The 13,321-nt window shown below is 32.0% G+C and overlaps 3 protein-coding genes across 4 annotated transcripts; all 3 read left to right on the forward strand.

Moving 5' to 3' along the window:
* The first annotated feature begins 124 nt into the window (after positions 1–124).
* On the forward strand, positions 125–1,012 carry LOC131015190 (protein CHLOROPLAST VESICULATION). The gene is made up of 2 exons (XM_057943462.1): positions 125–486; positions 572–1,012. Exons 1-2 carry the CDS (start codon positions 395–397, stop codon positions 918–920), a joined length of 441 nt encoding a protein of 146 aa, XP_057799445.1. The 5' UTR covers positions 125–394; the 3' UTR covers positions 921–1,012.
* Positions 1,013–3,745: 2,733 nt separating this feature from the next.
* LOC131015191 (probable serine/threonine-protein kinase PBL10) lies at positions 3,746–6,224 on the forward strand. Its single transcript, XM_057943463.1, has 6 exons — positions 3,746–3,928; positions 4,139–4,350; positions 4,425–4,560; positions 5,099–5,235; positions 5,329–5,452; positions 5,788–6,224. The coding sequence occupies exons 2-6, from the start codon at positions 4,147–4,149 to the stop codon at positions 6,084–6,086; spliced, it is 900 nt and encodes a 299-aa protein (XP_057799446.1). The 5' UTR covers positions 3,746–3,928; positions 4,139–4,146; the 3' UTR covers positions 6,087–6,224.
* Positions 6,225–8,723: 2,499 nt separating this feature from the next.
* LOC131015192 (probable serine/threonine-protein kinase PBL18) lies at positions 8,724–13,050 on the forward strand. Of its 2 annotated transcripts, XM_057943465.1 has the most exons (6): positions 8,724–9,210; positions 10,547–10,751; positions 10,826–10,961; positions 11,993–12,129; positions 12,211–12,319; positions 12,667–13,050. In XM_057943465.1, the coding sequence occupies exons 2-6, from the start codon at positions 10,557–10,559 to the stop codon at positions 12,963–12,965; spliced, it is 876 nt and encodes a 291-aa protein (XP_057799448.1). In that variant the 5' UTR covers positions 8,724–9,210; positions 10,547–10,556; the 3' UTR covers positions 12,966–13,050. The 2 variants fall into 2 exon arrangements, with proteins under 2 accessions (XP_057799448.1, XP_057799447.1); XM_057943464.1 differs by having other exon boundaries at positions 8,724–10,751.
* The last annotated feature ends 271 nt before the right edge of the window (positions 13,051–13,321 follow it).

A 13,321-nucleotide genomic window follows, 5' to 3' on the forward strand; every position in this document is an offset into this window, starting at 1 on the left:
CTAATTTTGTTTTATTATATATTTATATACTCTATTTTTGGCACGTCAAGTTTGTACATGTACTACATACAAATGCACAAGTACAACTCTGCATAAATTCGATGCACTTTTTTTTTTAATAAATAGAATATCTATTTTTTAAATTTATTTTAAACGTATCTAATTTTTTTTAGAACAGTGTTGTTAGACGGCAAGCAAACTTCAAAAGAAAGATCTTCCTTCTCCAGCTAACGTAAACTGACCATCAACATCAAAAACTCTCTCTCTCTCTCTCTCTCTCTCTCTCTCTCTCTCTCTCTCTATAAGAGTGACAAATTTACAAACAGTTGGCGTGCAATCAAACTCTATAAACTTTTTCAACTGAAAAATATCTACTGAAAAAAACAGAGCAACGATGGCTAGTTCAAGCTACTGCTCCCTCAATTTTCCCGCGCCTCCAACGGCATCACCTTCGTCGCCAATTTCAGCGACGCCGCGAGTTTCATGGTGAGTGACGCTACTGAATTGCGATCTGGTTTTCATACACAGATCAAATTGTCCATTTTTTCTGATCGAAATTGTTACAACGCAGCTCGTCGACAGCTCCGAGGGAGCGATCGTGGAGGAATCGATGTGTGCTAGGCTTAACGTGCGCGATAATCGGCCTCGACGGAGGCGATTTCGCGGTGGTGGCGGGGGATCAGGATAGAGCTATGGCGATGGATATGCAATCATCGACGCTCGCCGTCGCGGCTCCGACGAGATGGAGCGAAAAGAGGGCTTGCCTGCCGTGGCGGATCAATTCGCTTGAAACGATCGTGCCGGAGAACCTGCCGCGGCCGTCGGCGCGGCGGCGGTGGGAGGCCACTGGCTTCTCTGAGACGGCTCCGCCGGTTAGGGTTGCGGTGAAATCAGGCGCTAAGGGTTGTTTCAGTATGTAATTTATCAATTTATGGTCAGAAATAGGTAAAATACTGTAAATATCCAAAGTGGGGAAAGAAAAATATATATATTCACCTATTATTTTAATTAATTACTTGTTTATAGCAATTAGCAATGTCTTAATTCGTATTTTTTTTTTTAGTTGGAGAATATTATTGGAAGGGTGTGTGATGATCTCATTCTTCAAAATATCTCGTAAGATAGTAAGATTTTAATTATTTCTTTAACCACCTTTCGATATATTTAAAAGAAAAAAAAAGGAAACTTTTGAAATGAAATTTCGTATTTATTGAAACTGGACATCATATAGCTCGTATTATTTTCATAGAGAGAGAATTATATTATTATTTATAAAAATGATAAAATGCTACTACTTATTACATTAATTTGTAAGAGTTTTACTGTGACTTGTAAGAGAATGAAATCAAAAAGTTAGAACATCTTGAAAACAAATTTACCCAATATAGAAAGTTGGCCAATTATTTTATAAATATATAAATAATAAATCTAGTAAATTATAGAAATTGCAGAGTGTAGTACATGCAGTACAAGAAACGTGAGTGAATTGATTTATTAAGAAAACAAAAAAACGTGAGTGAAGATGAAAGAGGAGTGGGCCAATGTGCAAATGAAAGCCCATTATAAAAAATGGGCCCAATATGGACTCACAATTAATCCTACCGTATAAATGGAACGTTTTGTCAAAAATGATTCAAAGCTTTTCATTCGACTTTGTTGTTGGGATAAGCAATAATAGACCTATACTCAATCTTGAAACATTTCTAAATATGGTAAGAATTAGTCAAAAAATAAGGGTTGTTAGTTACGTTTTTCTACTTTATTATATTTTTACTTTATTACCTACACACTTTTACTTTATCACTTTTGTACTTTATTACCTACACACTTAAAACATTAATCTTCAACTCCTTACTTCTCTTATCGAAAAAAATTGCATCAAGATTCGTGGAACGAAGGAAGTATTATTTATTCATTTAAAAATTCATTTTGGCCCAAACTTATTGGGCCTGATCTTAACATGAGCCCAAATTAGAAAACTGAATTCCAAGGCCCAAAATAAAAGTACAGTTTGTCTTCCCAACTTTCGCCATATTTTTTCAATCTAAGCACCTAAGTTATGCTCCGAACTTTCACTTTTTTTCTCTAATCTAAAAATATATTCAACTTATTTAGATTTTGTAAAAGTTTCAAACTTTGAAAATAGTTGTAATTACATCTAAATTTGAGAAACCAATTACGGAAAGACGAACCACTTCACCGAATTCTAACATGGATTTTATATGAATTTTGATTTTGTACACGATAAAACATTTTATACGAATAATTCGTTAACATATTTTTTATTTCTTGTAGTAAAATTTACTAGGTATTCAACTATGTCATTCAATAAGAATTCCGTTTAAGCCAAGTAGACAGTTCGATTTCAACCTCAACATTCATTAGTCAAAAATGCTCATTGTAAGCAAAAGCTCATGTATTTAAGCGAAGAATTTACTTTTGACAAATTTCACGTTTGATTATTGGTTGGATTTTCTCGAAAAGGATTAAGTAAATATTCTTTAGTACGTAGTACCATAAATGATGCAATGTTTGTTACAAACTATATGTGACATTCAATTCATTGAAAGTTAGAATGAAGGAAAAATAGCTAGACTTAGAGAAATCTAGAGTGTTTAGAAAATTATAGAGAAAGTAATACTAGTTGATAGAATTCTAGAAAAAGTAGGAATTAAATCATCTAGCTACTACTTACCACTATAAACATGTAACCATGTTTTGGAATTGAAAGTAAGAAAGAAAGTGAGTGAGTTGAAAGAGAATTTGTTGAGAAAAGTTTTAAGTCTTCCTACACATTTTACGTCCACTATACATAAATTGACATATTTTCTTATATCCTCCAAATTAAATCCTCTCAATCCAAGAATTATACTGGGATTCTTAGTGAGCTTCCTGTTTTCGCGTTTTCAAGCATCCTCAACAACTAAACCCTATGTACATAAGACTGTCGAAATTTTCTTTCAATTAAATAACTTCGTCTCGTTTTTAAGGTTTTTTTTTTATCGTCATCTTTATGGTTATAAATATTTGTTCATGAATTTGACATTGCTTTATGAATTTTTTTTGCCTTTTATTTTCTTAAAAGAAATAAAAAATCACGTGCTTCTGCATTATTGTTGGCATTGACATATTATTTATTTTTGGTGATAATTGGTTTTAGTTTATAATTTTGTTTTTGAGTAAATTTTCTTGAGCGTTTTCTTTTTGAATAAATTTGCTTGATAAGTAAAATGATCTTATAGATTTGTGTATGTAATTAATGGTCTAAATAAATTATGGTATCTCACACATGACATGTTTATGGTTTTACCTTTGACATTTGACCGATTCTCACTTGTTAGGACAAGATTTCCTCATTTCCATGCTGAACTTTTTTTTTTTTTATCAGAAAAAAGATTTCCTCATTTCCATGCTGAACTTTTTTTTTGATCAGAAAAAAGATTTCCTCATTTCCATGCTGAACTTTTTTTTTTATCAGAAAAAAGATTTCCTCATTTCCATGCTGAACTTTTTTTTTGATCAGAAATAAGATTTCCTCATTTCCATGCTGAACTCATTAAACATGGTCCAAGATTAGGTAAATTTAGTAATCTTTTTAATGTTTTTATCTATTTTTAGCAACTTTTTGATTCACACGCAAAAGCTTCATTAAAATTTTACGCGTTTCCAATTTGACTCACACGCAAAAGCTTCATTAATTTGGTTAAAATCATATTCGTATCAACTTTTGGTCACTCTATTTCTTCTTCAACTCCTCCTATATATTCTGCATAAAAATCATATCCTTTGGTAGCTTAAACTTTCTCTTATCTTTCTTCTTCGTATCAACTTTTGGTCACTCTATTTCTTCTTCAAATCTTCTCTCCAGAAAAAACAGCAACACAGAAGAATCAACTGCTCAAGGTTTTCCCTCTAACTCATTCAAGAGGTATATATATCCATGCTCAAGTTATTAATTTTGAGTTTGATTAATTATTTTAAAAAAATTAATTGCAACTCTCTCTTAGGGCTCTGAAAGAAACTAAAATTCCATAAGTTCCCAGCATAGTTAATTAGTACTTATTTAACAATTGCCTCAAATATATATTTAGAGACACTTGATCACTTTTTTTTTGCTTTCCCTTGTGAATTTGGTAAGGTAACGTGATGGCCATAGAATATGATGAGATAAGAAAAGCTACGAAAAACTTCAAATCCGAGGTGTTGGGGAGAGGAGGATCCGGTAGCGTTATTTACAAGGGATGGATTGACGAGCGCAAGCTTACCGCAGTGAAGCCTGCATCTGGAATTGCTGTTGCTATCAAGAAGATGAATATTCAAGGATATCAACCACATCAGGAGCAGTGGGTTGTGGGTGTTTCTTCCCTCTTTAGTGCTTATATATAATTTCTGCAGCAATGAAAACTACTGTTTTAATTTTGCAGGATGAAATAAATCATTTGAGGCAACTCCGTCACCCGAATTTGGTGAAGCTTATTGGATATGGCTGTAACACAGACGAGAGGATTGTGGTGTATGAGTTCATGCCCAAAGGAAGCTTGTACAATCACTTGTTCACAAGTAAGTATGCATGTTAATTAATTATCAACAAAATATATATTAATCTATACTAATACAAAAAGAACTTCTGGATTGCCTATATTAATTCATTACATATTTTATTTTAAGGTTATTTTAAGAATATATTAATTCAATAAATTATCTAATAAAAATAATGAATTAATAGATTTTCTAAAATAATAGATTATCGAATAAAATAACATTAATTATAGGTACAACGTACGTTCGTTCTGCTAGTTAATTTATAAAAAGTACTCCCTCCGTCCCAGGCCAATAGGTTCATTTATTTTCGGCACGAAGATTCAGAAACTCACTTTTTGGTAGTTAAATGGTGTGTGATCCACCAAAATTTAACCTTTTAATAGTACTCCGGATTCCTTATGAAAAGACTAAATTGTACTCCCTTATTGTTACTTAATAAAGCCCTAAACGTTTCCATATTAAGACTGAGCCTATTGGTGTGGGACAATCAAAAATGGAAAATGAGCCAATTGGAATGGAACGGAGGGAGTAATTAATAGTGTGTTTGATGATATAGGTGGGCATGAAGCCCTTCCTTGGGCAACAAGAACCAAAGTGGCTATAGGTGCTGCTACAGCTCTCGCCTTCTTGCACGCCTTGGAAATACCAGTCATACATGGAACCCTTCGAAGTAGTGATATTCTTTTCGATGGAGTAAGTTTTTTTTTTTTTTTTTTTTTTTTTTTTTTTTTTTCAAACTCTCTTGTGTTAGATAAAATCAAAACTCATGTGGATGTGGTGTTGCAGGACTTCAACACCAAGTTGTCGGACTTTGGCATTCCAAAAATTAGACCTAATGCTAACGGTTGTTATGATATGGCAGTATTCGGAAATACTCTTATGTATGCTGCTCCCGAGTACATAATGACAGGTTCTTGCATCTCAAATACAATTGTCCAATTACAAAATAATTGAGAATATATCTTAGTTATTTGGTTTTTGCTTTGGCTCGAGCTGCTTTCACTACAAGAATCCAGCTGATAGACAACAAAATATGGACAACGATCTTTTCCAACAGTGTTGTCTATATGTTGATAGTGTTGTCTATAAGTTGATAGACAACGGTTTATAGCGATTTTGTTGTCTATCAGCGAGAATTTAGATGACGTATTTTCCCATCGTTGTCTATTTGGTCTGACCCTTGTGAACATCGTTGTCTATACATTAGCTCATTTACAACTCCGGATCATCGTTGTTTATGAACAGGTTGCCCGAGCACGAGAAGTGATGTGTATGGGTTTGGAGTGGTTCTGCTAGAACTGATGTCGGGGCGTCCGGTTATGGACAGAACGCGGCCTGCTGAAGAGTGTCAGCTGGTGAAGTGGGCAAGACCTTATCTGAGAGACGAGAGGAGAGTGGGGGAGATGATGGATAGCAGATTAATGGGTGAATATACTCTCAAAGAGGCATGCAAACTTGCCAACATAGCTCTGCATTGTGTGAGTGAAGCTCCAAGATTAAGACCAACGATGTCTGAGGTTGTAGCTCAACTCGAACAATTGTAATAATCGATCAAGCATGTTGGATAATAGGCTTCCTAGCTATAGGAAAATGATCAACTATTATATATTCATCCTTTTTTCAAAGAAACATGGAGTACTAAATGTTCAATTGCTCGAGATTATATATTTGTCATAGGAGATATGCCAAGACTCATAAGCATGATTAATTTTACGTGTGATTAAATATCAGAAAATATTTATTCAACCGATAAAGATATTACAAGACTAATTCCAAATAAAGAAATTTAAAGACGAATTCAATTTAATCCTATAGAACGAACCCGTAGTGTACTTAGTGGCACGATGGTGTACATTTATATTGGATTGAGTAATAAATCGATACAATATTAAAAAGGGAGTTTCCAAATTAATTTCAAAATTGAGTGACAATTTTGTAGTTATAATAAAATTGAAGGTTTATGTTTAAACTATATAATTTTCTTTTTATTTCCATTTTATTTAACTTCTTATTTGTTGTTACATTTCTTTCCAAAATTGTGAAATTTGATTAACTATAAAATATTTAATATGCATATCAAATTAAAGATCACGATAAGAGCTTTAATATAATATATTTTATGAAAATATTTGATTTAAAATGTAAAACTTAAATTTGTTTCAATATTAAAGTTTTATACATTTCTCTCTCCTCTCTCATCTTTTTTGAATAAATATATTTTAAATTCTTTTTAATTAGTATTTTATTTTTAATTTTTCTAACTTATTTTTTTGTTTTGTTTTTCATAATATCAAATTTTATAATTGTGAATTCTTTTTAATTTTTTCAATATTCAATTCAAATATATTCAGTTAAAATTAATTTTTTATTATATTTATAAGTACAATAATTGAATTAGTATTAATTTTATATAAATATAAAAATTAAAAATATTTTCCCGTGCATTGCACGGGATGCAAATGCTAGCGTATATGTAAAAACAAGATAAATATTAGTATATATACACACACCTATTATTTTAATTAATTACTTGTTTATAGCAATGTCTTAATCCGTATTTTTTTTAGTTATAAGTATTGGAAGGGTGTGCGATGATCTCATTCTTCAAAATATCTCGTAAGATAGTAAGATTTTAATTATTTCTTTAACCACCGTTCGATGTATTTAAAAGAAAAAAAAAAAAAACTTTTGAAATGAAATTTCTTTTGACAAAAACTTGGGTGCAACGAGTTGCAGATGAGATCCTCTGTCCCAGAATATTGTGTGTATCACGTGTACCGCTTTTCATTTCTTTGTTTTATAAATTGTTTTTTATAAAAATAAAAAAATATTATTATATTATAAACTCTAATTAGTATTTATCATTGAAAAATTAAAATTTAAAAAATTATATACCCTAACTTTGAATTAATGAATCCAAATAATCTATTATTAATTCAAATAAATATAAAAAAAATAATTATAAACCCTAAATGGATGAGTGAACCATTGTTAATTATCTTTATATTATATAAAAGTATAATAAATTAAAATTAAATAAAAAATAATTTAAAAATATAAAAAAATAAAGAGTAGTACACGTGGTACACACTATATTTTGGGATAGATGATCTCATTTGAACGAGTTGTATGGTACAACTGAGTTACACCCGACCCAATTATACCTTGACTCCAAACCCGTTTAGAATTAAAATAAAAAATAAAAATTGTTGAAATTTTTCTCTTCCGTTTACTTTTCATTAGTTCTTCACCCTTTCCCCACCTATGTATAGCAAAAGTGCTACCTATATAGCTAGGTAGTATTATATTATTACTATCATTCTGTTTTAATTCATTGTTCTATTAAAGTAAGATATTACAACAAAGGTTAAATAAGATTGTGGGATTGGTTAATAATTCATTTTAAAGTAGTAATTTGGGAGAGAAATGTTGGGTAAATGTCGTAATTGATGTAGCAGTAGTGATGTGATAAATTGATATATTTGAAAATTAGATAGCATCAATGTGACTGATCTAATTGTTCTTGTCAAAAATAATTCAAAGCTTGGGATAAGCAATAATACAAGTATATTATTTATTCATTTAAAAATTCATTTTGGCCCAAAATTATTGGGCCTGATCTTTTAGGTCTAGAATAACATATAAGTGAGGCCCAAATTAGAAAACTGAGTTCCAAGGCGCAAAATAAAAGTATAGTTTGTCTTCCCAACTTTCGACCTATCTTCAAAACTGACATGAAAATGGAGAATTTGTTTTCAATCTAAGCGTCTAAGTTTATATGTTTCGAACTTTCACTTTTTCTCTCTCTAAAAATATCTCTTAACTTATTTAGATTTTGTAAAAGTTTCAAACTTTGAAAATAGTTGTAATTACATCTAAGATTAAGAAACAAGTGACGGAAAGCTTTGAAAATAATTCAAAGCTTTTCATTCGACTTTGTTGTTGGGATAAGCAAATAATAGACCTATACTCTTCTGTCCCACGAATCTTGAAGCATTTCTAAATATGGTAAGAATTAGTCAAAAAATAAGGGTTGTTAGTTACTACGTTTTTCTACTTTATCATGTTTTTACTTTATTACCTACACAGTTTTATTTTATCACTTTTGTACTTTATTACCTACACTCCTAAAACATTAATTTTCAACTCCTTACTTCTCGTATCGAAAAAAATTGCATCAAGATTCGTAGAACGAAGGAAGTATTATTTATTCATTTAAAAATTCATTTTGGCCCAAACTTATTGGGCCTGATCTTTTAGGCCTAGTATAACATATAAGTGAGCCCAAATTAGAAAACTGAATTCCAAGGCCCAAAATAAAAGTACAGTTTGTCTTCCAAACTTTCGCCATATTTTTTCAATCTAAGCACCTAAGTTATGCTCCGAACTTTCACTCTTTTTCTCTAATCTAAAAATATATTCAAATTACTTAGATTTTGTAAAAGTTTCAAACTTTGAAAATAGTTGTAATTACATCTAAATTTGAGAAACCAATTACGGAAAGACGAACCACTTCACCGAATTCTAACATGGATTTTATATGAATTTTGATTTTGTACGCGATAAAACATTTTATACGAATAATTCGTTAATATATTTTTTATTTCTTGTAGTAAAATTTACCAGATGTTCAACTACGTCATTCAATAAGAATTCCGTTTAAGCCAGGTAGACAGTTCGATCTCAACCTCAACATTCATTAGTCAAAAATGCTCATTGTAAGCAAAAGCTCATGTATTTAAACGAAGAATTTACTTTTGACAAATTTCACGTTTGATCGTTGGTTGGATTTTCTCAAAAAGAATTTACCTAATTTGAATTTTTTTACCTTTTATTTTCTTAAAAGAAATGAAAAATCACGTGCTTCTGCATTAGTGTTGGCATTGACATATTATTTATTTTTGGTGATAATTGGTTTCAGTTTATAATTTTATTTTATTTTTGAGTAAATTTTCTTGAGCGCGTTTTAATTTGCTTGATATATATAAAATGATCTTATAGATTTGTGTATGTAATTAATGGTCTAAATAAATTATGGTATCTCACACATGACATGTTTAGGGTTTTACCTTTGACATTTGACAGATTCTCAGTTGTTAGGATAAGATTTCCATGCTGTACTCATTAAACATGGTCCAAGATTAGGTAAACTTAGTAATCTTCTTAATGTTTTTATCTATTTTTAGCTACTTTTTGATTGTACTCCCTTCTTCCCACAAATCTTGACACGTTTTCTTTTTTGGGCCGTCCCCACGTTTCCATTTTGGGTAATAATTATTACATTATCTCTTCTATTTTATCACTTTTATTACTCTCTCTCTCTCTCTCCTACTTTATCACTTATATTACTTTTTCTCTCCTACTTTATCACTTTTATATTTTATTAACTACACACTAATTTACAACTCCTTAATTCCCGTGACGAATCCAAACGTGTCAAGATTCGTGGGACGGAGGGAGTAAGTATGTGTAGCTATATTTTATCACTAATCTACAACTCTTTAATTCCCGTGACGAAACCAAACGTGTCAAGATTCGTGGGACGGAGGGAGTAAGTATTTGTAGCTATATTTTATCACTAATCTACAACTCTTTAATTCCCGCGACGAATCCAAATGTGTCAAGATTCGTGGGACGGAGGGAGTAGGTATTTGTAACTTGTCTATCCCCAGTTAAAATTTTACGCGCTTCCAATTTGACTAGCTTCATTAATTTGGTTAAAATTTCGTTCCCGTCAATATTGCTCCATTCATTCTACGCAGACCATAGTAAAAGCAATTTTATAAATTTTTTTACTATTTTATACATGGAGTTTTGCTACTTTGATTTATTTATATTTATGTGAATGTTTCTTTCATACCCACTATCCATCTCATCATATTCGCCAACAAATTAGACAAATTTTCACACTCTATGTGTATAAGAGATTCCATTCAAATTAAGTTTTTCTGCCTCTATATTGATCACTTTTTTCTTCTTTTTTTTCCCTTGTGAATTTGCTAAGGTGTAACGCGATGGCCATAGAATATGAAGAGATAAGAAAAGCTACAAAAAACTTCGAATCCGAGGTGTTGGTGGGGAGAGGAGGATTCGGTAGCGTTATTTATAATGGATGGATTGACGAGCAGAAGCTTACCGCAGTGAAGCCTGCATCTGGAATTGCTGTTGCTATCAACAAGATGAATCTTCAACAACATAAGGAGTGGGTGGTGGGTGTTTTTTTTTACCTCTTTAGTGCTTATATATATATAATTTCTGCAGCAATGAAACATGTTTTTTGTAGGATGAAATAAATTATTTGAGGCAACTCCGTCACCCGAATTTGGTGAAGCTTATTGGATATGGCTGTAACACAGACAAGAGGATTGTGGTGTATGAGTTCATGCCCAAAGGAAGCTTGTACAATCACTTGTTCACAAGTAAGCATGCATGTTAGTTAATTAATTAATTAATAGTGTTTGATATATACTTGGGCCGGGGGCGGATAGGCCGGAGCTCCCGAAGTATTTCCACCTTTCGTTGCTTTGTTTCTTCTCCGTTTGGTTTTTCTGCTTCTCTAGACGAGTTAGGGGTGTTCGCGGTTTGGTTTGGTGCGGTTTGACACTAAACCAAACCAAACCGTTAAATACGGTTTGATAATTTTTTGAAACCAAACCAAACTGTATTAGTATCAAAACCAAACCAAACCAAACTGTATTAATGCGGTTTGGTTTGCGATTTTTTTTATATTTTTTATTTTCTTGTTTCAAAGTAATAAAAAGATCTTCAAAAATAATAAAAATAAAATATTATTGAAAATAATAGCCGAAATACACTAAAAACTATTCCAAGACGTAAATGAATGAAATGATTTTATGTGTATTTTAAGAATAAGAATAAAATAACACCTTTTGCAAACAATCAAAAAGTTGTATAAATTTCACATCTTCAACTTATGTGATAGAACCAACAATCTAATATGAATATTATATGAAAACAAATATGACAATAATTAATAGTATATATGCCATATAATGAGAAATATCTAGTTATCTACAACATTCCTTGCATATTTCTTTTTCAACATATATAGAAAAACATAACTACATAAGTGTGCAACAAAGTAAATTAATAATATATATATATATATATATATATATATATATATATATATATATATATATAACGGTTTACGGTTTGGTTTGGTCTATAATTTTAAAAAACCAAACCTAAACCGTAAACCATATTTTTTAAAAAATATAAACCAAACCATATTTTTCAAACCGTAAACCAAACCAAACCAAACCGCACAAATACAGTTTGGTTTGATTTGGTCTACGGTTTAAACCAAATTGTGAACACCCCTAAGACGAGTACTATTTTTCCTTGTTATGATTTTTCCCTTTAGGTTTTCCATAACAAGGGTTTTAGTGAGGCTCGGCCCTTAGTCCGCCTTTTGTGTGTTTGATAGGTGGGCATGAAGCCCTTCCTTGGGCAACAAGAACCAAAGTGGCTATAGGTGCTGCTACAGCTCTCGCCTTCTTGCACGCCTTGGAAATACCAGTCATACATGGAGCCCTTCAAAGTAGTGATATTCTTTTCGATGGAGTAAGTTTTTTTGAATTTCAAACTCTCTTGTGTAAGTGTTTGATAAAATCAAAACTCATGTGGATAGATGTGGTGTTGCAGGACTTCAACACCAAGTTGTCCAACTTTGGCATTGCAAGAGAGTGTCCTACTGGTTGCGATGCGGCACAATTCATAAATATATACGGTGCCCCGGAGTACATAACGACAGGTTCTTGCATCTGATCAAATACAATTGTCCAATTACGAAATATAATTGAGAATATATCTTAGTTGTTTGGTTTTTGCTTTGGCTCAAGCTTAATTCTTGCTTTCACACTACAAGAATCCAGCTGATCAGACAACAAAATATAGACAACAGTAATTGAAAACTGTTGTCTAACGTTGATAGACAACGGTGTATAGCGTTTGCGTTGTCTATCAGCGAGAACTCAGATAAACCGTTGTCTATTTGAGGTGGTCATAGACAACGTTGTATGGAGAACATTGTTGTCTATTATGTCTATAGACAACAGTGGTGCTCATTTACAACTCGGGATCATCGTTGTTTATGAACAGGTCGCTCGAGCACGAGAAGTGATGTGTACGGGTTTGGAGTGGTTCTGCTAGAGCTGATGTCGGGGCGTCCGGTTTGGGACAGAACGCGGCCTGCTGAAGAGGGTCAGCTGGTGAAGTGGGCAAGACCTTATCTGAGAGACGAGAGGAGAGTTGGGGAGATGATGGATAGCAGATTAATGGGTGAATATACTATCAAAGAGGCATGCAAACTTGCCAACATAGCTTTGCATTGTGTGAGTGAAGCTCCAAAATTAAGACCAACGATGTCTGAGGTTGTAGCTCAACTAGAACAACTGTAATAATCGATCAAGCATGTTGGATAATAGGCTTCCTAGCTATAGGAAAATGAACAACTATTATATATTCATCTTTTTTTCAAAGAAACATGGAGTACTAAATGTTCAATTGCTCGAGATTATATTTGTCACATGCAGGAGATACGTGATTAATTTTACGTGTGATTAAATATCAGAAAATATTTATTCAACCGAAAAAGATATTATAAGGCTAATTCTAAATAAAGAAATTTAAAGACGAATTCAATTTAATGCAATAAAACGAACCCGTAGTGTACTTAGTGGCACGATGGTGTACATTTATATTGGATTGAGTAATAAATCTATACTATATTAAAAAGGGGGTTTTCAATGTTAAA

The sequence above is a fragment of the Salvia miltiorrhiza genome, chromosome 3 (genome assembly GCF_028751815.1).
Source record: "Salvia miltiorrhiza cultivar Shanhuang (shh) chromosome 3, IMPLAD_Smil_shh, whole genome shotgun sequence".
Taxonomy (NCBI): domain Eukaryota; kingdom Viridiplantae; phylum Streptophyta; class Magnoliopsida; order Lamiales; family Lamiaceae; genus Salvia; species Salvia miltiorrhiza.

Bases quoted from the DNA above. Each gene is read 5' to 3' on its own strand.
- LOC131015191 (XM_057943463.1), top strand. From the start codon at position 4,147: ATGGCCATAGAATATGATGAGATAAGAAAAGCTACGAAAAACTTCAAA. The intron at 5,236-5,328 runs GTAAGTTTTTTT...GTGGTGTTGCAG, and splicing joins GTGATATTCTTTTCGATGGA to GACTTCAACACCAAGTTGTC. The intron at 5,453-5,787 runs GTTCTTGCATCT...GTTTATGAACAG, and splicing joins TCCCGAGTACATAATGACAG to GTTGCCCGAGCACGAGAAGT.
- LOC131015192 (XM_057943464.1), top strand. From the start codon at position 10,557: ATGGCCATAGAATATGAAGAGATAAGAAAAGCTACAAAAAACTTCGAA. The intron at 12,130-12,210 runs GTAAGTTTTTTT...GTGGTGTTGCAG, and splicing joins GTGATATTCTTTTCGATGGA to GACTTCAACACCAAGTTGTC. The intron at 12,320-12,666 runs GTTCTTGCATCT...GTTTATGAACAG, and splicing joins CCCGGAGTACATAACGACAG to GTCGCTCGAGCACGAGAAGT.
- LOC131015190 (XM_057943462.1), top strand. From the start codon at position 395: ATGGCTAGTTCAAGCTACTGCTCCCTCAATTTTCCCGCGCCTCCAACG. The intron at 487-571 runs GTGAGTGACGCT...GTTACAACGCAG, and splicing joins GCGACGCCGCGAGTTTCATG to CTCGTCGACAGCTCCGAGGG.